The sequence below is a fragment of the Euprymna scolopes genome, chromosome 23, assembly GCF_053919585.1.
Source record: "Euprymna scolopes isolate OS-2025 chromosome 23, ASM5391958v1, whole genome shotgun sequence".
Lineage (NCBI taxonomy): Eukaryota > Metazoa > Mollusca > Cephalopoda > Sepiida > Sepiolidae > Euprymna > Euprymna scolopes.
The window spans coordinates 114,360,098-114,386,882 of NC_136504.1; the positions used below are offsets into that span (position 1 = coordinate 114,360,098).

The following is a 26,785-nucleotide window of genomic DNA, read 5'->3' on the forward strand; positions in this document are numbered from 1 at the left end:
TCAGCAAATAATTTTAGATACTTATCAAGAATTTCTCCCAGGACAAAAATAAAAATCTGCAACATGTACGTATCCCATAATAGAAAGCAAATATCATACACCAAAAATCACATAAAATAATCAAGTAGTTTTATTTTTAAATAATAAAATAAAATTTTATAGCTGAACTATGAGCAATGATCTGAAGACGCCATTTTGAAAACAGTCTTAAGAAACAAGGGAGATACTACAAATCGAGATTCTGGAAAGCCATTCTTAACATGGGAAGATGAAGGAAGGCATTGGAAAACTCAAATTTGCTTCCAAATGATTTTCTCATTTAAAAATAAAACTACTCGATCGATTTACATGATTTTTGGTGCATGATATTTTCTTTCTGTCACAGAGAGAATTTTGGACAAGCGTTGAATTTCTTATGCGTTTCATATAACTTGGAAAAAAAAAACACTTAGTTTTTCTCTGGTCTATTGGCCGTCGCTACGTTTTCCGTTTTGTCTTAGAGTTCTCAAGTGTTAACTATTCTGTACCTTATCAAATTATTTTGATCTTTGCTTAAAAAGAAATGCTACTCAGCACTATTCCAAAACACATTCCATAAAACCCGCTATTCACTTTTATTTTTAACAATGGCTGTTCATACTAGCTGAAGATAAGTCAGAGGTTGACTGACCTTAAGTGTGAAAGAAATGTGACACAAAGGTCAGAAAGTACGATTGAAAAGTCAGCCCCCACCCCCACTCCGAGACAGAGCATTCTGACTTGCAAAATGTCCTTCGGCAGCACTATCGACATTCTTCGATAGGCGTGCCTCAGCGATAAACTAACCTCCTCAAAGAAAGAAGGCAAAGCCTGGGATAGTGGACCTCCTAGAACTGCACAAGATCAGCTTCATACTGCAATCAACAGAGAAAACGCCATTGGTCTACATTTCTAAATTTTTAAGATGACAATTTGGTTTATTTGTATTATTTGAATTCTTCGGACTACTGTTCTCAGCTTGAGTGTCACTTCCGGTATATGTGGCTTGGTAGACCAACACATAACTTACCTTTAAATACTGGTTTTCTAGGGGGGGGGGTTGGATGTGCTGAAAACTAATATCACATTTAAAATTGAGGCCGGTAACTAGTTTTCACGATATTGTAAACATACTTTTCGGATGTGCTGAAAACTAATATCACATTTAAAATTGAGGCCGGTAACTAGTTTTCACGATATTGTAAACATCCTTTTCGGATGTGCTGAAAACTAATATCACATTTAAAATTGAGGCCGGCAACTAGTTTTCACGATATTGTAAACATCCTTTTCGGATGTGCTGAAAACTAATATCACATTTAAAATTGAGGCCGGCAACTAGTTTTCACGATATTGTAAACATCCTTTTCGGATGTGCTGAAAAAAAAAATATCACATTTAAAATTGAGGCCGGCAACTAGTTTTCACGATATTGTAAACATCCTTTTCGGATGTGCTGAAAACTAATATCACATTTAAAATTGTGGCCGGCAACTAGTTTTCACGATATTGTAAACATCCTTTTCGGATGTGCTGAAAACTAATATCACATTTAAAATTGTGGCCGGCAACTAGTTTTCACGATATTGTAAACATCCTTTTCGGATGTGCTGAAAAAAAAATATCACATTTAAAATTGAGGCCGGCAACTAGTTTTCACGATATTGTAAACATCCTTTTCGGGTGTGCTGAAAACTAATATCACATTTAAAATTATGGCTGGCAACTAGTTTTCACGATATTGTAAACATCCTTTTCGGATGTGCTGAAAACTAATATCACATTTAAAATTGTGGCCGGCAACTAGTTTTCACGATATTGTAAACATACTTTTCGGATGTGCTGAAAACTAATATCACATTTAAAATTGTGGCCGGCAACTAGTTTTCACGATATTGTAAACATACTTTTCGGATGTGCTGAAAACTAATATCACATTTAAAATTGGGACCGGCAACTAGTTTTCACGATATTGTAAACATCCTTTTCGGATGTGCTGAAAACTAATATCACATTTAAAATTGGGACCGGCAACTAGTTTTCACGATATTGTAAACATCCTTTTTGGATGTGCTGAAAGCTAATATCACATTTAAAATTGAGGCCGGCAACTAGTTTTCACGATATTGTAAACATCCTTTTCGGATGTGCTGCAAACTAATATCACATTTAAAATTGGGACCGGCAACTAGTTTTCACGATATTGTAAACATCCTTTTCGGATGTGCTGAAAGCTAATATCACATTTAAAATTGAGGCCGGCAACTAGTTTTCACGATATTGTAAACATCCTTTTCCGCTCATTTAATGTAATGTGGCGGCCATATTTGTTTAAAAAATGAAACAATATCGAACTTGGCGTAATAAAATTAAAGTGAAACAATATTAGAAAACAATATTGTTATGGAATAATTTTTATTAAATACATACACAAACAAATAAACATAATTAGAAATGATATTGTTCCCAGATACAAGTGTAGTATCTGTTCTTCATTGCTGCACTTCATTTTCTTGTTCTCTTTCGTTAGAGGAGAAATCCTTCACGACTGAGACAATTTTTATTTTTGTACCTTTTCTCCACGTTAAAAAACGAGCCTGGTGTCTAACTCTGTCCCGTGGGGAGGCATAGTAAATAGGTACATAATAATATACGAGAAACATTTTTGTCATGTAATTCTTGCATCGTTAATATATGATCGACAATTTGTTCTAGGCCTCCTTGTGCATGTTGCATTTTTTTTTAATTGTTTATTAATGATTAGAGCTATGACAACAGCATATTCTTTTCATTGTTTTAACTCTCGAGTATATATCCGACACAGTTAGACACAATTAATCAACGAGAACCACACCACTCTACATAAAAACATATCAATGGATATATACCCGAGAATCAAAACAAGGTAAAGAATATGCTGTTGTCGTTGCTCTAGTAATGATTTAATGAGATCTCACTGAATTTTTCTAATTTTAAAAGAAAGTAAAATGTTTAACTTTCAATGGCTAATCAAATCGTTTTAATTAAATATGATTTTTTAAATTTTAAAAATTCTTTTGCAATATTTATATTTTTATAATAAAAATTGAGTAATTAATAATTAAGCAATAATTAAATCATTGGGTTTGTATTACTGTACACATAGATTCGAAAAAGTTGTCAAAAAACAAATATATAACAAATAAATGTTATCAAAGGCAAGATAAGTTACTTTTCTACCTAACTGGATATATTTTTTGTGTTTTTATTCAATGCAACATGTTTATTCAGCTCGAAAAACATAGTGTTTACCGATGTATTGGAAAATTCAAAATGGCGGTCGACACTCTCTTTAACACGGTAAGTTCAGGAAAAGATGTTATAAATAATAAACTAGACAAAATACTGTTAGAAATTCGCTCATTATATGTTACCGTGACATAAGTTGACATATATTCGGTGGTTTTTAATAGTATTTTGTCTAGTTTATTATTTATAACACCTTTTCCCAAACTTACCATGTTAAAGAGAGTGTTGGGCGCCATTTTGAATTTTCCAATACATCGGTAAACACTACATGTTTTTCGAGCTGAATAAACATGTTACATTGAATAAAACACGAAAAATATATCCAGTTTAGTAGAAAAGTAACTTATCTTGCCTTTGATAACATTTATTTGTTATATATTTGTTTTTTGACAACTGTGTACAGTAATACAAACCCAAATCATTTAACAATAATTTTTTTAAATTCTTCTACAATAATTACGTCAATTTCAATTAGTCAATCAAATTACATTCTTACAGACGGTAAATATGTCCCAATATTTTCCTCACATTTTGGTTCATCTAAATTGCAAGAGGGCCAACATGTTACAGTGATATTTACTGGGTGGGTTTCTTACACCATTTTGTTTTGTTTCTTATTTTGAAGTGATTATCGAGTCTTCAAAGACATCGGGGCCATCTTTTTTTGTTCGCCGGCAGCCTTCAGCATTACTGTTTTTGCTTTTTTTTTTCAAACCGATTAAACATTTTACATTAAATAAAAACACTAAAAACTTATCCAGTTAAGTAGAAAAGTAACTTTATCTTGCCTTTGATAACATTGATTTGTTATATATTTGTTTTTTTTTGTTTGTTTTTTTACAACTTTTTCAAATCTATGTGTATAGTAAAACAAACTCTTAAATTTTTTAACAATTTTTTAAATTCTTTTACAATAATTACGTCAGTTTCAATAGGCAATCAAATTACATTCTTACAGACGGTGTACTCCCAAAGATGTCCCAGTATTTCTCTGATGTTTTGGTTTATTTAATTGCAAGAGGACCAACATTTTTTTTTTTTTCGTCTCTTATTATTTCTCTCTCTTTTTTTTTTCATTTTTCTTAAACTTTTTCTTCTAGGGGATGGAACATCCAACCAGATGTCTGACATTTACCCCTATTTTAGTGAATCCAACCAAGAGATCTTTTCAGGATTCTAGCCGTCCCTTTCAGTGCAATCGTTTATATTTCACTTGCACTTGGTTCACCGGGTATGCTTGCTATGTACTTTTTAAAGTTCTTTTTCATAAGCCCAGTTGCACCTATGATGACTGGTATAATTGAAACGTCTTTTAATTTCCAATTTCGTTTCATATCATACATAAGTCCTTGATACTTTGTAATCTTTTCCCTCTCAACTCTGTTAAGCCCTGTATCATTGGGTACACTGACCTCTATTACGGTCGCTTTTTTGTTTGCTCTGTCCCAAATCACTATATCTGGTTTAACAGCTGCATTTTCAAGATATGTAGCAGTAGGGATTATGTAGTCATAGTGAATAGTGTAGTTGTCATTCCCAACTGTTCGTTCGGGTATATGTTCCCAGGAGTTTTTACTACACTGAATGTTGAGTTTCTTACATATCTTCCAGTGAAGGTATTTGCAAACTCCGTTATGGCGATCTGTATAATAACCGTCTCCAAGTAGGACTTTGCAACCAGAAATCAGGTGGCCCACACTCTCAACCTCAGTGCTACAGAACCTGCATTATCTGTCTGTTTGCTTTTGTGTCAGCCATTTTTTTCGGACTGTTCAACTTTTAAGGTTCAATTTCGCAGAGGAATGTCGGCAAGTCCAATCTCGGCTATTTTTATACCCCCTCCCTTTAAAAAAATAGTGTTTCCTATCTGATGTTAAATTGACTTTGTGTCTTAACTTGTTGAAACAGGTAAATTTCCTGTCATCCAGCAATCCAATAAAAACAGAGTCTCTAGTATTACTGTTCAGTTGTGCTGTGCTCCTAAACGAAAGATAAATTTTTTTTTTTTTTTTCCTCTGATGATGAAAAAGAATCGTTTGTTTAAAACCATTGCTTTTCGGATGCTTTGATCAAACCGTTTCAGTTTATAACTACTTGTATGAGGCTAGTATTTCTGACCTGACCTGCACCTACCCCCCTCCCACCGCCCATTTCTTTTTAATCGCTGGACTCATGCTCGAGGACAGGGTTTCCCAAACTTCAGGACACCATGGAGCTCCTGATCTAGGCAAAGGGTTTTTCACGGAGCACTATATATATATATATATATATATATATATATATATATATATATATAAGTGTTGGGACGATTAATCAGAATCGGGAATCGGAAAAATAGCTTTTGGGGTATCGGAAAAATTTGCGCCTACTTTCCGATGCCAAAACCGATTGCTTAAATTATCTGTTTTATTTGTTTGCTTGCAGTAATAATAAAATAATAAATATTTATTGATTTTAAACTTCCAGTAAGACTAATATCTATAGATCACCCCACTCACAAGTGTGTTTTTACGTTTGAGAAAATATGTGCACGTTTAAGATGTGTTTTACGGTAATCGGGAAAAAATAACAATTTTTTAGTTAAATATTTAGAGATTTATAAAGAATAGGAATCGGTAATTGTATCGGAATCGGGAGTTTAGTATGGAATTAGGAAAAATATTGGAATCGTCACATCACTTATATATATATCGGATGATTATCTGAAAGTACTTTTTTCAAACTCCTCGGCTTAACGTTCACAGGGAACATGAGTTGGAACAGATACATCAAGAGCATTGCCAAGGCTGCTGCACAGAAGGTGAGTTCTCTCTACCGTGCTAGAAAGCATCCTGTACCTCTATAAGGCCACCATTCGCCCATATATGGAGTACTGTTGTCATATTTGGACTGCTGCTAGTCTCTCCCTCCTTGACAAGGTTCAAAAGAGAGTCGTCAACCTGATAGGTCCTGAACTGTCATCTAAGCTCCAACCTCTGTCCCATCCACGAAATGTTGCATCCCTCTGCCTATTCTACAAGTATTTTAATGGTGGATGATCTGACGAACTACAAGTGCTTGTGCTCCCTCGACGTAAATACCCCCCGACAAACCCGACAAGCAGCAAAGTCCCACCCCTTCACAGTAGAGATCCCTAGATGTAAGAAAGCCTTCTAATCTAATAGTTTCTTCCCCAAAACTGGTAGACTTTGGAATTCCCTACCGGGTTCCTGCTTCCCTAACTGAACTGGCAAGCAAAAGTTCAAGTGTAATGTGAACAGACATCTTGCTGCTCAACTCCCTACATAGTATCCCTGCACAGTAGCCCTCCTACATCAAAGTGGCACTGTGCTTTGTTTGGGGTGAAAATGGAATATAAAATAAATATTAAAAAAAACTACCAATTTCTTAAATAAATATGAAAAACATTTAATTTCAATTTTAAATTATTCTTGTTTTTTTTTTTTTGGTTGTTTCTGTTCGTTATTTTTACTATATTTTCGAGTTTACAACCATTTTTTGTTTTTGACAAAAAAAAAAAAAAATACAATTATTTTTTTATTTTTTTCATGAACCATCCTGAAACTTTTTAAACCTGTAGTTATGTACCATATCTTTTTCCAGTAAAAAAAAAAAAAAACTTTTTAAACCTGTAGTTATGTACCATATCTTTTTCCAGTAAAAAAAAAAAAAAAAAAACTTTTTAAACCTGTAGTTATGTACCATATCTTTTTCCAGTAAAAAAAAAAAAAAAAAAAAAAAACTTTTTAAACCTGTAGTTATGTACCATATCTTTTTCCAGTAAAAAAAAAAAACTTTTTAAACCTGTAGTTATATACCATATCTTTTTCCAGTAAAAAAAAAAAAAAAAACTTTTTAAACCTGTAGTTATGTACCATATCTTTTTCCAGTAAAAAAAAAAAACTTTTTAAACCTGTAGTTATATACCATATCTTTTTCCAGTAAAAAAAAAACAAAAAACTTTTTTAAACCTGTAGTTATGTACCATATCTTTTTCCAGTAAAAAAAAAACAAAAAACTTTTTAAACCTGTAGTTATATACCATATCTTTTTCCAGTAAAAAAAAAACAAAAAACTTTTTAAACCTGTAGTTATGTACCATATCTTTTTCCAGTAAAATAAAAAAAACAACTTTTTAAACCTGTAGTTATGTACCATATCTTTTTCCAGTAAAAAAAAAAAACAACTTTTTAAACCTGTAGTTATGTACCATATCTTTTTCCAGTAAAAAAAAAACAAAAAACTTTTTAAACCTGTAGTTATGTACCATATCTTTTTCCAGTAAAAAAAAAACAAAAAACTTTTTAAACCTGTAGTTATGTACCATATCTTTTTCCAGTAAAATAAAAAAAAAACAACTTTTTAAACCTGTAGTTATGTACCATATCTTTTTCCAGTAAAATAAAAAAAAACAACTTTTTAAACCTGTAGTTATGTACCATATCTTTTTCCAGTAAAAAAAAAAAAAAAAAGTGCTTATATGTACTTTTCTTACTGCAGTATTTTTTTTTATTATTTAAATAGTATTTTCAAGTTAAATTCAAGTTTTACGATATCTTTTATATTAAATTTTTAAATGAAAGTAGAGATAGTTAGAAAACACCCCCTCCCCATGTTAAGAATAGCTTTCTAAATATTATTCCAGCACGATAACAAAAGTGCGTAAGTACCAAAAATATCAATAATTAAATGTTTGCAGCCATTTGATTTTTCTACAAAGCATTTGGTCCTCTTTAAGAAAGGCCTTTCGGAGGCGCTCAGCTTCACTCACGGAGAACCTGGGAAACCTGCTCTAAGATATATTCTATCTTGTATTTCCAACGCAGTAGCCACAATATTGAAATTAGAAAATTCCTTCTTTCGCCACCAATGCTCGGATCCTCGTTTCGCTCCAGTCGAAGTGAATAGCTCTCTCCTTGTCTGAGTAAGCTCTTACCGTGGTCGTGGGATATTCGAATGTGATTTTCGTAAACAAAATAAAGACCAGGCGTCATGGTAGGAAAAAAAGGCAAATAATTGTTACCAAAGGCAGGATCAGTTACTTTGTTCCTTGCCTGTATTTTTTTTTGTTTGTTTGTTTTTTTTGGGGGGGGGGTATAACTTATTTTACAATGTCTTTTTAGTTAAAAAAAAAAAAAAAGAAAAAAGTACGTTGAAGTAAGTTAGAAAAAAAAACTAATACAAACCGCTAGTAATAAAAAAAAATATACAATTCGATTGAACATTACATTTTCGTAAGATTGGTGACATTTATTACCTTTGTTTTGTTATTTTTATTTCTTTCTTTTATTTTATAGCGATTATCGAGGCCCCCACATACAGTGTGACGACAACCATTATTGCTTTGATTCGAACTTAATAGACTTGACCGTACTTTTTAACTAAAAAAAATATAATTTATATATATATATATATATATATATATATATATATATATATATATATAATAAAAATTACGCGATTTCCTTGGATTTTACTTGTGCGAATGGAAAATTAAATACACTTTCTTGGACTTACATTTTTGGATTTTATCGTCATTGGATAATTTACCTTTTACCTGACTATCCATTCATGTGAAATCACATTTTTCTTCACCATATTTCCTCTGCTTCACTTTTTGTTATCAAGTAAGATTTTTGACTTACTTGCAGTTTCATCAAATACTTTTTGTAGGCAAAATCCGATCCCGCCCGCATTTTGCTAATTCCTACCCTATGATTAGAAGGAAACTCCCCGGATTAAGGACTATCCACTTATTAAGTGTTTCCTTTTCAGATTAAATATGTTTTTAACTCTTTTTCAAAGTGTTTTTTTAACATGTTTTATTAACTATTTGCTCATATATATATATATATATTTTTTTTTTTTTTTTTTTTTTTTTACACACACACACACACGCGTGAATATTGCGGTAAAAGCTATGGATTGAATTTTAAGTAGAGAAAGAATTTTTTTTTTTTTTACAACATAATAGTCGCATACTAAATAAATAGAAGCCACACCTAAAAAAAAATAAAAAAATAAAAATAAAAATTTTAAAAAATAAATGTCGAGAAACGAAGACAACAAAAAAAAAAACACTTGATATTCTGTGCCTCTCACGAGGTCAAAGTTAGTCACAGGGTCGAGTTTTTAATGTGCGGAAAATCTAGCCCCCCCCCCCTACACACAAAAAAAAGGACAGTTTGAATCGGAACAGAAAAGTTAACTCAATCAAGAAGGATTTCTCCTTCAACGAAGAATGGAACGGATACTAAACTCTGATTCTAACCTGATATGTTCCTCTTTAGTTACTTAACGAAAGAAAAGCTCCAGATTACGACATTTCTCTCTCTCCCCCACCCCCCAACTCTCTGAGTGGAAACGAAGCAGATACGTTTCTAAACTTTGATACAAGTACGAATGTCGGTTAATTGAGATCTGTAAAAAAAAAAAAAAAAAAAAAAATTCAAGAAAATGCATCAAAATATATACGGGGTGGAACGATAAAATTGTCGCCATAGAAAAGACGACATGATTCCATTTCCGTTTGATGAAACACCGGTTTTCTTTTTTTGCTGCAGACCATCTACTAGTTGGCCAGTTGTGTACAAATCCCAAGAGCGATAGAAGCCTTCTATCATGTCTGAAAGTGACACAATGTTCAACGAGCGAGATCGAAGATGTGCCGCTGTACAACTCATGCTCTCTACCGATCCAAGTTATGACAACAAGACCATTGCCAGCACCTTCAAAATGCAAATCCAGACGGTTCGGCGCTTGAGGGGCGTGCCGTGGATGATGCAAACAAAATTTCCGGCCACGGTTATGGTCTTTGGTGTGGTTTCAAGTTAGGTCCACATCATGCCACCTCACATCTTCGAAGTTGGCTTGAAAGTCAACAACAAAGCGTACCTTGATATTCTGAAGAGTGTGGTGATCTCCATGTACAATTAGGTAGTCGCTGGCAGACTCTGGGTGTGACAGCAAGACTCTGTGCCGGCCCACAAGTCCAAAGCGACAAAGACTTGGCTTCAGAAGGCATGCTATGATTTTGTACCCTTCTCTAACTGGCTCCTTTCCTCTCCAGACCTCCCGACCGACGCGCAGGACTACTTCGGTTGGTCATACGTTACCCGAATTGATTTTTTCAATAAAATTTTTAAAATAAAGGTGTAATCTTGTTTTCTTTAGGGTGACAACTTTATCGTTCTACCCGGTAAATTATTTGTTGTTCTTGAATATGTGAATTTGCTTCCGTAGCATATTAGCACTACGAGGGTATTGCCGAATTACCTGAACAAGAAGATTATTATTTATATTATTTAATTAATTAGAATTCATTATTGAGATGAGTATTATTCATTAATTTATTTATTGCCGACTATTATAAATATACAGGGTAGCATGATAAAACTGTTGTCCTAAAGAAAACAACGCTACAGTGTTATTAATTTATTTTATTGCCGACTATTATCCTCATCTTTGTTAGTTGTTGTTTCACAACGTTTCGGTCAACTATTCCTCTGGTGGTAACTGCGACGGGATAGGAACTCCGACTCTCCTAACTGCATTCTTAGCAATTACTGCCATCCATACTTGTTGTCTCACCACATTTTGGCCAACTAAGCCTTTGGCCAGCTTTGGGTAGGATTGAAACCGCTATCTTCGGACAATTCTCATCTGGAATCGTAGAAATTCAACGCCTATCCACTGCGCCACGGGCCCGACTACACCTTGGAATTTTTTGAAATTCTGCACAAACATTAAGCATGATATGAGTAAAAAAGTAACAGAACAGATTTCCTGGAAAAACTCCTGTTGACTCCCTCGGGGTGCCTATCAGTTTAAAATGGCTAAAATTGACACTTTTGTGTAAAAAAATGATGCCTTGGATTTTTATAAAACTTTCCGAAAAGTTGTAACTAACTGATTTCTATATAATTTTGTTTGTCTATACTTCGCGATAACTCTTAGGTGTGCCCCAGGGGTTCTTTTAGGGCTAGTAATAAAACTCCATTTTTGGGACTATTTTTGCCATATTTTTCAAAATTTTTCTGTGTATGTCTATTTAGCAGTTTTGCATGGTGCTGAACTCAAATTTAAATATGTTAAGACCTTGGGGACTTTTGAGAGGTGGGGGGGGACAAATGATGAACAGTCATTTTTTTTTTCATTTTTTTTTTTTTTTTTTTTTTTGCACGGTGCAGAACTCAAATTTACATGTTAAGGCCTAAAACTGCACTGTTTGTTCATTTTCCCCAGGATTTGATTCCCCTGGGGACTTTTGGGGCTAAATGGGGGGGGGGGCATGCTTCACTTGTTTTTATAACATTCTACTTATATGTTCTTATGTTCTTAGTTGTGTCCAGTGCCCAGGTGGCATATCCGTGATGCTATATTTCAGGAAGTCCTCCTCTCATCAGGCATGTTTGACTTTCAAGCGTTTTCTTTTTTAAATTTTATTCACTATTAATCGAATATGATTTGAAATTAACAATATAGCAGCATCAAATACTGAAACGAACTATTTTAAAAAAAAAAAAAATTGAGATGAAAAACGCATTTCAGTTTTTTTGTAAACAAGTCAGCCATTTTGATTTCATGTTAAGAGTTAACAAAAAAGAATGAATTACTTCCTGACTCTTCGAAATGTGAAAATATTAAAAACTAGCGGGGAGGGGGGTACCCGGCGTTGCACGGGTGTTTGGAGGTGTGTGTGGTTTTGGGTAAATTAAAACTCGGGGGGGGGGTTAAAAAAAAAGTTTTGGTAGGTGAGTATGAGAATCGAACCCGAACCCTTGAGGCCAAGTTGGAAATTAAAGTGTGAAGAAGAAAGAAAAAAAAAAAAAAAAAAAAAAAAACGTGCGACGTTAACAAATGGGCCACCGCGACTTACTAACAGAAACACGTTTGAATTTATTTAATTACTTAGAATTGGCAGGTGCACGTTTTAATGACTTAATGGGGTCAACTTTGACTGTGGGGTAGTATTTTATTTACTGCAGGAACGCTTTTTTATTTTTATTTTCCCAAGATGTTGAGGGGGGGGGGACCAGCTCCCCATAAAAAAGGGATTGTCCAAATTGAATAGCAATTGTCTGATACAAGAAAAATTTCCACATTGATCAAAGCTGATTGCTTTCGGACATTTCCGGCGATCGCGACTGGAACAAATACCGCCAGAATTAGTGTCGTTTTTATTATACAAAAAAGCCTAATCCACATGCGCATGCGAGCGAAAAATGTTGAATTATCTTTTCAAATTCGAGCAAATTAAATAGACAGGCGACCTCCGTTGTTAACTCGTAGATATTATGATTTATATGTGATATAAAAAGTTTCAAGAAGTTGTGAGCCGACCGATTGCTTCTCGAAAAAAAAAAAAAAAAGCCTTTTACAGACATACACAAAAAGCGAACATACATACATTTTCGCTTTTATATTTATAGATAGAAGATTATAGATAGATGTCGATTAGAAAATCGTTTAATCTGGCTTTTAAATTAGCAAATCCTCAGATTATAAAAGATTGAATTTTTTTTTTTTTTTTTTTTTTTTACACCCAATAATTGGTAAATGAAGAGTTCGAAGAGTTAAATAGTTTTTTTTTTTTTTCGATATATATATCCCCCAAAACCCCTCGCCTTCATGTAAGGGAGATTAAAACTTGCTATGGTTTCAAATGATCTGAAATAACAGCAAAGGGAGACTTGATTCTAAATATTTCTCATACGTTACATCTCCCTTATTTTGGAAATAGGGTACGATTATGAATATCTCCAGTATCAAATAATCCTTATACACTGTGAAATTTACTTTATGTATGAAAACCAAAGAGGGGAGATATAACATATGAGAAATATTTGAAATCAAATCTACCGTTATTATTTCAGATCATTTGAAACCATAGCAGCAAGTTTTAATCTCCCCTCCATCAAGGCCAGAGGTTTTGGGGGAAATATTTTGTAATTCATCTGCAAAACTAGGAAAACAAATTACTATAATTAAAACATTTTATGGCTGTAAAAAGAAAGTGCCAAAAATAGGCTCTGGATGATGAATGATCCCCTTAATGTGCGACCTTAAGGTCAAATGTTACATAGGTCACTACACAATGCAGGTCATTAGCTTTCCAACAAGCCTTCATTTGTTAAATTCTGATCAATAGTCGCCGAGATTTCGAACTTATAAAATTGCCAAAAAGAAAATATATATCTATACTCGTAGCCATATTGAATATTGAAATGATCTTTGGTTCTATGGGACGAAACCAAATGAAAATTTGCAGGCTTTTTTAAGATTATAATATGGCTAAAATTTTAAGACAATTGGTAAAAAAAAAAAAAAACTATATTTTCAAACCAATAAAATATGCCCAAATTTGCCTACTTCTGTATATATAATGTCCTGGCAGGCTACCTTCAGTTTTGCTGCTTCGGTTGTCTCCCCTGTAGCCTTGCCAGGCCACTAATATGGGAAAATGCAGGCATTTAAAGAAAATATCTACACTATTAGCAGACAAAACAACACAGACTTAAGAACTATAATAAAAGCATTGAAACTTTACAAATTTTTCCAAAATCTTGTTTAAAAAAAAAAAAATGGTAAAACATGGACATCATATATTGAATATTACCAATATTTCCACATTATATGGCCTCCCCAAAATTCACAAATCTGACATCCCTATGCGCCCTCTATAATATCCGGCATCGGTAGAGCCACACACAAAATCGCACGAGCCATATCTAATATTCTAACTATTAATAGGCACTATCAGCACTTCACACATAAAAAAAAAACTCTGGATATTTACTTGAACAAAACAAAAAAAAACATTAATGTAGGAAACAAAAAATATATACAGTTTAGATGTAATATCATTACACACTAATGTCCCCCCATTAAGAAATGTTTAAATTTAGTCCATATACTACTAAAAAAATTTTTTTTTAATTAAAAAAAAAAAAAAAAAAAAAATCTACCGTTTCCTCCCAACAACAATAAACATTATTGGTGACACTACACTATAATAGCAAAATTCAGAAAACGAAAAAATAGATTAAGAAAAAAGGAAAAAAACAAGTGATGGTCCCCTGTGAGTGCACAGTGAACGAGGCATAAACAAAAAATGACTAAGTTCAGCATTTGCCCCCCCCCTCCCATTTAGTCCGAAGGGAACGTCAAATCTTGGTGAAAATGAGCAAGTGGTATAGTTTTTAGGCCTTAACATATGTAAATTTGAGTTCTGCACCATGCAAAAAAAGAAATGACTTAAGTACATCATTTGCCCCCCCCCCTCCATTTAGCTCCAAAAGTCCCGAAGGCCTTAGCATATTTATATTTGAGTTCAACAACATGCAAAATTGATAAATAGACATATACAGAAAATTTTCGCAAATATACCAAAATAGTTTAAAAAATGGAGTGTTTTTACTTACCCTAAAAGAGCCCCTGGGGCACACCCTAAGAGTTATCGCGAAGTATAGACAAACAAAATTATATAGAAATCAGTTAGTTACAACTTTTCAGAAAGTTTTATAAAAATCCAAGGCATCAACATTTTTTTAATAAGCACAAAAGTGTCAAATTTTAGCCATTTTAACCCAAAAAGCACCTGAGGGGAGTGGGGGAGTTTTCTCTGGAAAATCCATTCTGTTACTTTTTTTAGTCATATCATGTTTAATGTTTGCGTAAAATTTCAAAAAATTCCGACGTGTAGTTATTGGGAAAAGTGCGAACAGGTGAACAGACAAGGGCGACTTTACAGGTTCACCCTCCTTTTGCTGGGGACAAAAAAAAAAAAAAAAAAAAAAAAAAAAAAAAAAAAAATGGTATCTACTGACTTTTTGTGTCAATTTCAACGAATAGCAATGATATCTACTTACTTGGCATGTCAAAATTACTTAAATATTATCGCATTATTTAAGAAAAAAAACACACACACAAGTCTTCGATCTTTATCGTAAAAAAAAAAAAACGCAGCCATATTTCTTTGGGAACATATAACAAGGGAAGTAACTCAGTTATGCTAAAAAAAAAAAAAAAGGCAAAACACAATTTATTTTAAAAATTTACTTAAATGCTATTTACCTTCTTTTGGAACTCCGTTTTTTAGCCAAATATTTTATTTTCGCGAATTTTTGTTAAAAGATGTTTTCTTTAAAAAAATTTTTCTACCTTATCGCTTTTCCTAATTTTTGGATATATTCATTACTTCGTCATGAAAATTAAGTAGAGACCATTAGTTTCCCTTGAAATTCAATATCAAAAATTTCGAATTTTGCTATGATAGTGTAGTTGTTGCACTAAATTATCATTAACACAAATTATTTTCAATTCAATAATTATTTCTACAAGCAAAATTTTGGTCTTCTTATGGTAACTCTCTTGGTGGATTACTAGTCTTTTTATTCTTAGAATTCCTAGAATTTATCCGTTTCAAATTTAGATTGCCTCCAAACACAATACTTTAGGTATACTGACGACATTTGAATTTTTCTTCCTGAAAACGCACATACACACACAAAATATTAAAACAAATTTTTTAAAAAGTCGATCCATAAAGTTTATCTATGAAACAAAGAACATTATTCAATACCTTTTTTAGTAATACTTATAATAAAATCCAACAAAAAAAATCCAACAATAATCTATCCTTCAAAGTTGACCGTAAAACTACACATAAAAACGATTACATACATTTCTACAAACACCAAAATAACAAAATAAAAACAGGCATTACAGTCGGTTTATTTGAAAACATTGCAATACCATACATATTTTAAATGATAAAAGAAGAAAGCCCTACAAACATTTTTCAGAAACAATAAGAAATCATACACACCAGACAATCCTCTCATGAACAGACATCTTTTACACACCCACACACAAATAACAAAATAATTTGCAACGCTCAAAACAAACTAGGAATTTCAATAATAAGAACTACATCACAAACCTTAAAAACAACAAAACATTTTCAAAACAAACCCATATCTAATGAAGGTGTATATATATATATATATAGTTAGTTATAAAATATATATGGCGAGTAAGCTACACTGAATATTTAAAAAAAAACTGATCACATATAATGATAGATGTATTGAGACACAGGAATGGGTATGTTTAATGTGGCAGAACAGTGGTTCATTAAAATTGTGGGGTCTGCGTTCGCGCAAGGTCCACAAAGTACGGAAATAAAAAAAAAATTTAAAAAAAAAAAAAAACGTTTACAAGTGTTTTTGATATAGATGTACATAATACTTTGATAAGTATGTTTTAACTTAAATAGAGATGGTATAATAAAATTGTGGGATCTGCGTTTGCTCCTGGCCTCCATAGAATGGAAATAGGCACAAACTTTAATAAAGACTTTTCATATCTATCTGCATAAGTATACTTTGATAATTATGTTTCAGTTTGAAGAAATATGGTATAATAAAATTATGGGGTATTCGTTCGCACCTGACCTCCATAGAATGGAAATATGTCACAAAGTTTAACAAGGTTTTTTTAATGTAGACCCACAGAATATTGTGATAAGTGTTTCAGTGTGAACAGGTATGGTATAATAAATTACGGGGTTTATCTATTTTATTTTTACTTTCATCATATTTTGCTTTGGTGTTGATACCCCCAAATTCGAAGTTATCTCTTTACAACCCTTCCTTTTCATAACCTATCATACTTTCATAAATCAGAGTCGATTTTCTGGTAGACTGCTTTTGAACCCAGTCAACGACGGGTACTTTTGCTAGTATATATATATATATATTATATAAATGCAACTGTGTGTGAGAGTTCGTTCCTTATAGACTCCAAAACGGCTGAACAAATTTCTTTAAAATTTAGAGAACTTTAGTGTATAATTCTGGGAGTGATCTTAGTTAAGTTTTGTCTCAGAATATTACCGATAATCGAAACCGCTATTTTGATTTATCTATCATCGGTAAAGCGATTTTTCTATGTCATCGCTTAGCAACAATGATAGAACAATGGGCTGTGAAAATTTCACTGTAGGCAAGTTAATAGTGTGTTTTGTTTTGTTTTTGTTTTTTTGTATGACGTGGTCTGTAGGTTCAAACTCCGCACATAAATTTCTTAATGTTTTTTTTTTTTTTTTTTCATTAACTGGAAAGAAGTTTATATAAAATAATTTTATAATAGAAACAGTGAGTTCTCTAGAGTGCAATGTAGAAGAAGATATTTTGGACTTTTCTACACGGAGGCATGTGAAGCTTCCTCCCGGGCGATTTCATGACAATAAAAAAAATAGGAGTGTGAAATATTCGTTGATCATCATTCAATACCGGGCAACGTCGGGTCTCCCTGCTAATGTCCCATTACCAGGATCGTCATCAAATATGCGTTGATGAAACTCAACGGAAACTACAGAAAAAGGCTTAGTGAACATATAAGATATTATTAAAAAAAAATAGAAATTCCCTGAATGCATTATTCTCTCATTCAGCACAAAATGATCAATCTTTAAAATTTAAACAAACTAAACTCATTAAATTCATCTATTATATCAATCTCACTTGTCTATTTAAAATGTATGTATGTTTGCCTAAAACTTTCGACAAAGGCGACGGATTTTCACGAGATCGGTATCGTTTTGAAGCTCGACCCTTTGGATGACAAATATCGAAAAATTGGCTAGAAACATTAATTCCTTCACCCTCAACTAGGCAGTTTTCTACAAGGAGGGTCGGGTCGTTTTTGTTTTTTTGTTGTTTTTTTTTGTTGTTTTTTTTTTGCGTCGCTATTTTTATAAGTCATCGTATCGGTTGAAATGACTTTACTAATTTCAACGTTCCGAACTTCCGGTCACGTCATGGCGTAGGAGTAAGATGTCAGGTTTTCTTTTACTTTTTTTTCCGCCTTCGCGTCACGGGTTCGAACCTGTCTGCGTTCCTACTACCATTTTTTTTTAACACACACCGCCAAACACCCGGGCAACACCGGGCATCCAGGCTAGTTTTAAATAAATCTCGGTGAAGACTTCTTGAATCAGCACAAATTTACAAGTTAAACAACAGAACGGCTTCCACAATTTATTTCCTTTAATCATTAACTTATTTTTGTACAACAGAATTTGAAAAATTCACTCACTCCAGGCCATAAATGCTACATAATCTTTTGAATATTAACGGCTATTTTTCCTCCGAAAAAAAAAACAAAAAAAAAACATTCTTTTCACATTACAAACACAAATATATTTTCAAATACTGTACTTGTATTTTATTTCTTCAAATCATCCCGAGGCAGTTTTGGAATAAAAACGAAACGTTTATGTACATGTAACTAATTTTTGTTACTTCGTTTTTTCATGTGTGTGTGTGTGTGTGTGTGTGTGTGTGTGTGTGTGTGTGTGTGTGTGTGTGTGAAACCAATTGAGACTAATGGCCTGACGACGCTGAATTTTGAAAAAAAAAATCACAGCTGAAACATGTATGCATATATGTAGCCAATAATGGTTGCATAAATAAAGAAAATTGCACAATAATACAGCTGTACTTGTTATTGAGCACTAAACACTAGAGTTTCATTGAATCTAGGAAACCACATCAATTAATTATTAAAACGAACTTCTTAATATATATGTCAACTGATACGCGATCACAAACAAACAAAAAAATGACCGCAAAATATTTGTTACGCGGCCATTTTTTTCTAATGATCCCAAAACGCTTGACATTGCTTATTTTTCGAGCCGAATAAGCATTCTATATTAATTAAGTAAAAAACATTAAAAATTTGCTCAGTTAGGTAGAAGAGTAACTTATTTTGCCTTTGGTAACATTTATTTGTTATATATTTGTTTTTTGTTTTCCACTTTTTCGAATCTCTGTGGATTGTAAAACAAACTTTTTGTTTAGTCAGCACAGAAATAGTTACAAAAAGCCCTCTCCACCCACGTTAAGAATGAGTTTCTCTAAACGTTATTATTTCAGCACGATACGTATTTTGCATACGTACCGCAAAACGTATCAGCATTTCAGGAACCCGGGTTTCATTTTCTGTGACCATCTTTTGGCTGTTCTCATAACTCGCTACCGGACATTTACCGAACAAACATTGGCAGCCATCCATGGGGGTCGATCTATATAGGAAGCATCATTTCATAAAACATCATTTCCTTTTGGGTAAGATTGTTTTGTTTTGTGTTTTCCTTTTTCTTTTTTTTTGTCCACCCCCCCCCCGTAGAAACTACCATATCTGATGCTTTTCTTATCTAAAGATTTTCAGATTACCTCCCCCCTCCATCGCTGTAAAAAAAAACTTAAACACTTGGCACTCTAATATATTAACGGAGTTGTGGCATCACACGTAACATGAATTACTTCGGGCCAAGATCACAGTGTAGTATCTGTTCTGATGCTACACATTTCACCTTTTCTGTCTTCGGTCAGTGGAAGAGAAAACCTTCATGACGGAGACAATTTTTTTATTTTTGTTCCTACCAAAGTGCCCCTTTAAAAACAGACCTTGTGTCTAAGTCTGCCCTCGTGGGGAGGCAAGTAAATAGGAACATCAATGACGATATTACATTCTTATATTTAATTTGCTCACCACACATTTTTTTTTTTTGGTTTTGTTTTTAAATAAAAAATTTTTTCTCATTTTTTAAGAAACTACCCCCCCCCTAAAAAAAAAAAAAAATATTGAAAATTGGGCAAAAATGTCTCAAATCATTTGTTTTCTTGGTGCTTGTTAAGATAAAGCCGGCAGGTCGATTTTTTTGTAAAAATGTTGTTTTAAGCCAAAACTTGTCATGTCGAAAATAGTAATATATCCAAAAATTACGAAAATTCAATAGTAGTAAAAAAAAAAAGTCTATCGCTATCGGCTACAAGAAAACGTCAGTCATGAAAGTGACGATTAGGGAGATAAGTATGTTCCCTGTGTTCGCAATCTTCAAGGTGTTTACATAGAGAAAATGCCACTTCTCCAAATTTCCGTAAAAATTTAGAAATAATTTTCTACTTGATGAATTTTCGTCATTTTTTAATATATTACTATTTTCGACATGGTAATTAAGTGTACTGTTGTTTTTACTTAAAACGACTTTTTTTTTTAAATACGATCTGTCGACTAGCCTCGTGTTAGCTCGAGATTCCAACGGAGAAGAAAACTTTGGTCAATCCTTAAATTATTAAAAGCTACGAAGAGTTTTTTTAAAAACATAAAACAAGGAACTGCAATTCTTATTTTTAAAAAAATCTTTATAATGTACGCATCTGTCACGGAACGAAAATGTCATATTCCAAAAATTACGTAAATTGATCAAGTACTTTCATTTTAAACTAAGAAAATCAAATTTTATGATTAAGCAAAGAAAAAGAAGGAACTGTCTCACGTCGCCATCTTCGAAAAAAAAAAAGTAGATAAGTCCACAATAATTAAAACTTGCGAGATCAGCTTTGCAATGCTAACGGTTTCACATTAATCGTTTTGAATCGTTTAAAAATGTTTTTCTTTATAAAAATGCAACTATTTGATCAAATTACAAAATTTTTGGAATATGACATTTTTGTTTCATGACGAATACATACATTATGAAGATTTTTATTATTTTTTTTTAGGTTGACTTCTAAATACGATCCGAAAATACTTATGGTACTTGTACATTTTACAAACCGTGCTATTTTTTAGATACGATTTTCAATTGAAATTCAATATATACAGTATCTTTTGTTTATTAAATAGGGTACTTACGCAGAGACGGTGTAAAGATTACAGAGAGATAAATTTCCTGTCGTTTTAAGCAAAAAACAATATTACCTACTTAATTGTCATGTCGAAAATAGTAATATATCTAAAAATTACGAAAATTCATCGAGTAGAAAGTTATTAAAATAATTTTTATGGAAGATTGGGTAAAATTGCATTTTTCTTAGATATTATAAAGAATGAAGAGGGACATAATTTGGAACGAATATTTTAAATTACTTGTTCATGGCGTGTAATATTTGTTGTCTAACGACAAGCTTTTTTACTAAAAACACAATATCAGTTAAACTCGAATTTTCGTAATTTTTGGATATATTACTATTTTCGAAATGGCAATTAAGTACGTAATATTGTTCTGGCAGAGGTTTGTTTTTTTTGTTGTTTTTTTTACAAAGGAATCACCACTTATCAAGACCCGGGGACCACTCGAGGATAAGGGTTAACTTAATGGGTATACATTAGTCAATGTGATTATAGCGTTTTTAACATAGATATTGGGATTTTTGTAAGTTGGATTACATAAGGGTACAGTTCTTGGCCTTCGGGACAAGATCAAAGTGTAGTATCTGTTCTTCAGATGCTGCACTTCTATTTCTTGTTCTCTTTCGGTGGAGGAGAAATCCTTCACGACTGAGACAATTTTTATTTTTGTACCTTTTCTCCACGTTAAAAAACGACCCTGGTGTCTAACTCTGTCCCGTGGGGAGGCATAGTAAATAGGTACATAAGGGTACAGTTTATACTGGACTCTTTCCTTTTTGGAATAAAGAACGCTCCCTCGAACGAACTGCGTACAACATAGGAGCCGATGCGTATTTCGACCTCACGCGTGTACGACAGCCATTGTTTTTGCTTAAAACGGTATGTTTAAAATTCGATCTGTTGACTATCTTAACAAGCACCGAATAGTTATATAGACCCCTACTCACCACGTTAAGAATGGCTTTCTAATGTTATGTCAGTAAACTGCACAAGTATCCAAAAGGTTAACTCGGGAACCTGGGTGGGATTTCAAACCGTAACTTTGACGGACCTGAACGAGAATCACCCCCTTCCAAGAACAGTTTTCGGAATAAAACCCCAACCTCCTTATGTTAAGAACGGCTTTCGTTTTTTTTTTTTTTTTTTTTTTTTTTTTGCAATGTTTTCAGTAGATCATTATTGATCGATCATTATTGATCGGACACTAATACATAGGGTGGGGTGATTCTCGTTCAGGTCAACCGAAACTTTTACTTAATCTGAGGGTGGGTTAGATTGTCTACATGAACAGAGACTAACGGTTACTATTATTAGTAAATAGCAGTTTTAAGTGACAGTCTGCTGATGGTTGAAGGTTCGATTCTTGCAAGAGACGATGACTAAAAATAACAAAATTAACGCGGGATGAGGACAATCGGTGCTTATTGCATCTATGCTACCGCGCTATTTTTTCAATCGTATTTCCAAGCTAAATTAATTTTTTTTTTACTATACTTTTGTTTATTAAATTGTTAGGTGAAAGCACAGAACAGCGACAAAACACCCTCCCCTTCATATATTAAGAATGGTAACGTAGTACCGAACAATCTATGAACCCCCCCTCTCCCGTGAATTAAATAAAGGGTTCACAGTTCGAAATAAGGGTACTTATGCACTTTTGTTACCATGCTGAAATAATGTTATTTTGAAAGTCATTCTTAACATGGGGAGGAGAGGGTGTTTCTGTGCTTCCACCTAACAAAAAAAAAATATATCGTGAAACTTGAATTTAACCTGAAAAAATATTTAAAATGCGGTAACAAGTGCATAAGCACCGAAATAGATTTTCAAGTTTGAAAAAGACGCATCTGACGAAGGCCGGTGCGGCATCGGCCAAAACATTGTGACAAATGACAACCAAGATAAGAGCAATAGTCCGAATAATCAATCACAACAACATGTCCCTAATGACGGAGGTCTGAAAAAAGCTGAAAGGGAGAAACAGACCAAATATCAAGGTCTCATATGAAAAGAAACTGGAATCTTAAAGAGATATCGGTGGGTGCTAGCGCAGAGAGTGATCCGCGCTATTTTTAAAATCGTATTTCCAAGTTTAATTAAAGTTTTATGTTTTTTCTTCAACTGTTAGGTTGAAGTATAGAATATGTACAAAACACCCTCCCCATGTTAAGAATGGCTTTTTAAATAATGTTATTATTTACGTCCGGATCACTCTCTGCAGTGGGCAGTGCACTCTCTGCACTAGTACCGAGATATCAATCATACCAGTGCCACAGCACAGGGCTTATGAAGAAGAACCTGAAGTCCTACCTAACTAATATTCCTGGTGAACCAAGTGCAAAAAGGGAACAACGAGGATGATAAAAAAAAAAAAAAAAAAAGAGCTCTCGGTTGGTTTCAATAAAAAACAGCGCAATGTTGGCAGCTGGTTTAGTTGCCCATACCCAGCGTTACAATCTTCAAAGGAAGAAAATTTAAAAAAAAAAAAAAAAAAAATATGTGCTTCTACAGAATTTGAACCTAACAGAGTACATATGCAGAATATGGACCGCGTGGAACATTCTTAATATGGGGAGAGAGGGAAGAGTCTTTTGTAACTATTCTGTACTTTCATCTAACAATTTAATGAATAAAAAAATACCGTAAAAAATGTATTTAACTAGAAAATCCTATCCAAAAAAATAGCAAGGTCAGTATTCCGTATAAGTGCCGCGAACTGTTTCGCTTTTTTAAAGTACTCGTGTAGTTTACGGGCCGTGCTGAAACAATAACGTTATCAGCGTTTTTTACAATCCACAGAACCACGAAAATGTTCCGATTAACTTACCTCCCCACGAGGGCAGAGTTAAACACAAGGTCTATTTTTAATGTGGGGAGAAACCCCGTCTCCCAAAAAGGGTACTCTGGATAAAAACAAAAATTAAAATGGCTTCAATCTAGAAGCAAAGATGAAGTGTAGTATCAGAACAGATACTACACTTTACTCCTAGTCAAAACTTGTCAAAAAAACAAAAAAATGTTATCAAAGGCAAGATAAGTTACTTTTCTACCTAAGTGGATAAGTTTTTAGTGTTTTTATTTAATGTAAAATGTTCCTGCGATTCAAAAAAAAACAAATAATATTGAGCGCTACCGGAGAACAAGAAAAAAAATGGCAGCGAAATCTCTTTACATCTTTGAAGTCTCGATAATCCCTTCAAAAAAAAAAAAAAAAAAAAAAAGAAATAAAATAAAATAAAATGGTGATATAAATCCACCCAATAAATGTCACGGTAACATTTTTGGGTTGGTTTCTACCACCATTTTGTTTTATTTCTTACTTTGAAGTCTTTGTCGAGATTTCAAAGACCTCGCGACTAATTTTACTTGTTCTTCTACTAGCGCTCAATATTACTTGTTTTTCGAACCGAATAAACATTTTCAATGAAATAAAAACATTAAAAACTGATCCAGTTAGATAGAAAAGTAACTTATCTTGCCTTTGATAACATTTATTTGTTATATTTATTTTTGACAACTTTTTCGTGCCTCTGATGATTGTAATAAACAAAAAATACTGTGAAAATTGAATTTAACATAAAAAAAAAAAGACAGCACTGTCTGTAAACTGCACAAATGTCGTGTTTTTTTTTTTTTTTTTTACACTAACCTAACCCGAAATTAAGTTTTAGGTTGGGTTTGTTAAAAAAATCGGGGTATTTTCTTACGAGAGTACCCAGCGTAGTATAAACACTCCCAACCTCCCCATGTTAAGAACAGCTTTCGGAAATAAACAACATCAACCCGCTGTAAAGAACGGCTTTCGAGGTTGATGATGTTTATTTCCGAAAGCCGTCCTTAACATGGGGAGGTTGGAAGTGTTTATGCTGGGTACTCTCGTATATATATATATATATATATATATATATATATATATATACCAAAATCGGTTGGGTTGGGTTCAAATTCTGTAGAAACACCGTTTTTGTTTTATGCAAACAAATTGGCCTGAAACAAGTCGACAGCGGACAAAAACATGTGCGATATGTCAAGATTTCCTGCTGTCCTAATCAATAAAATATACGATCTAACATTTTAGAATTAAAAATAAAACGGCCTGTAAAAATAATACGTTATAGAAACAGAAAAAAAAGAGCTCAAGAAACGACAATAAGTTCCAATACTAAGAAAAAAAAACGCGTGTGTGAAAAGAAAATAATGCTTGCTAGAAAAGCGAAAAAAAAAAACACGTCTAACTGAAAATCCCAAGTTGGTTGGTTCCCCTCGTTTTTTAACGGTTGTGACAACAATTAAATAAGAATATTTGGATTTGTTTGTGTTCACTTACCAATGATCTGTGAATTACACCGGTAACAAGTGCAGTTTATAAAAAAGATGATGGCAAAAAGGGCCGAGATATACTCCGTGGTACACATTAGTGTATAATAAACTGGAATATCAACCAGCGACAAGAAGAGAGAGAAAGAGCGCACAATGAAGATAACACGAAATCGAGGCAAACTCGCGACTGATGAAGTAAAGTACCAAGCAGACGGACTATCACTTCATAAGGATCGCACATTGACATGCTCGTCAACGTAGTAAAAAAAATCTAACTTGTTGTTACTGGTTTATAATGCTCGTATTATACCCAGTCAGAAATAAGACGTTTCGGTAAATGTGTAGTTTGAATTACGTTATCTTGAACTTTTTAGCTTTAAGATGACTGCCGGTAAAATAACGGTATTTCGTATTTTATTTCGCTGTCACCGCGAAGAAATATGCACGGGTCGGAAAGTGAGATTGAAAAGTCAGCGAACGCCTCTCGATGAGGAGGGTTACTCTGATCTGAAAAAAAAAAAAGTGCCAGGGCAGCCTCATTGGCATTCCCCGGTAATGGGTGGGGGGGGGGTTCCAGGCGATTAGCAATAAAGTAATTCCTTTTTTAAGAGAGGGCAAAGCCTGGGCGAGTGGACGTACGTGTGCTTGTTAAGATAGTCAACAGATCGATTTTTTTTTTTTTAATATGTCGTTTTAAGCAAAAACAACAGTACTCACTTAATTATCATGTCTAAAATAGTAATATATCCAAAAATTACGAAAATTCACCGAATAGAAAATTATTTTTAGTTAAAAGTAATTTTTTACGGAAAATTAAGGGAAAACGCATTTTTCTTAGATGTAAACATACAATCGATAAATCGATTTTTAAATATGTCTTTTTAACCAAAAACAATATTACGTATTTAATTGTTATACCGAAAATAGTAATATATCTAAAAATTACGAAAAATCATCAAGTAGAAATTTATTGGCAAATGTGTAGTTTAGCGGCGTAAATTATTTGACCGGCAAAAATTGCGAAAACTTTATTTTCATATAAAACACATTATTAGACCCTAAGGCTGGAATAAAACCCGAAAAAAATTCAGTTTTATTTATTTATTTTTTTTTTTTTTATCATTTTAATTAGACTAAATGTACGACAATCGAGGCCGCCATATTGTTTTTAAAATTTGGCCTTTTTAAGATTTGCCTTTTTTACGCTCTTTCATTACAAAAATGTCAGCCAAAACAGTTCCAAGAGCGAAAAAAAAGGGCCAAATTTGACCTTTAAAAGCCCATTCTGTCAAAATTATGAAAAAATAATAAAAATGAATTTTTTCTGGTTTTAGTTCAGCCTTTAGGTCTAATAATGAGTTCTATATATAAAATAGTTTTTATAATTTTTTGTCTGTCAAATAATTTACGCCGCTAAACTTTAAATATGTAATGTAATATCGTCATTGATGTT

At 33.1% G+C, this 26,785-nt stretch overlaps 1 protein-coding gene across 1 annotated transcript in view; it reads right to left on the minus strand.

The window, feature by feature from the left end:
• The window catches only part of LOC145246134 (disintegrin and metalloproteinase domain-containing protein 12-like), a 483,466-nt gene extending 457,475 nt beyond the window's left edge, over positions 1–25,991 (minus strand). The window contains exon 1 of the mRNA XM_080107984.1: positions 25,340–25,991. Within this exon, the coding sequence (XP_079964110.1) occupies positions 25,340–25,427 (88 nt within the window). The 5' untranslated portion in view covers positions 25,428–25,991. The remainder of the gene's footprint in view (positions 1–25,339) is intronic.
• Positions 25,992–26,785: the final 794 nt, after the last annotated feature.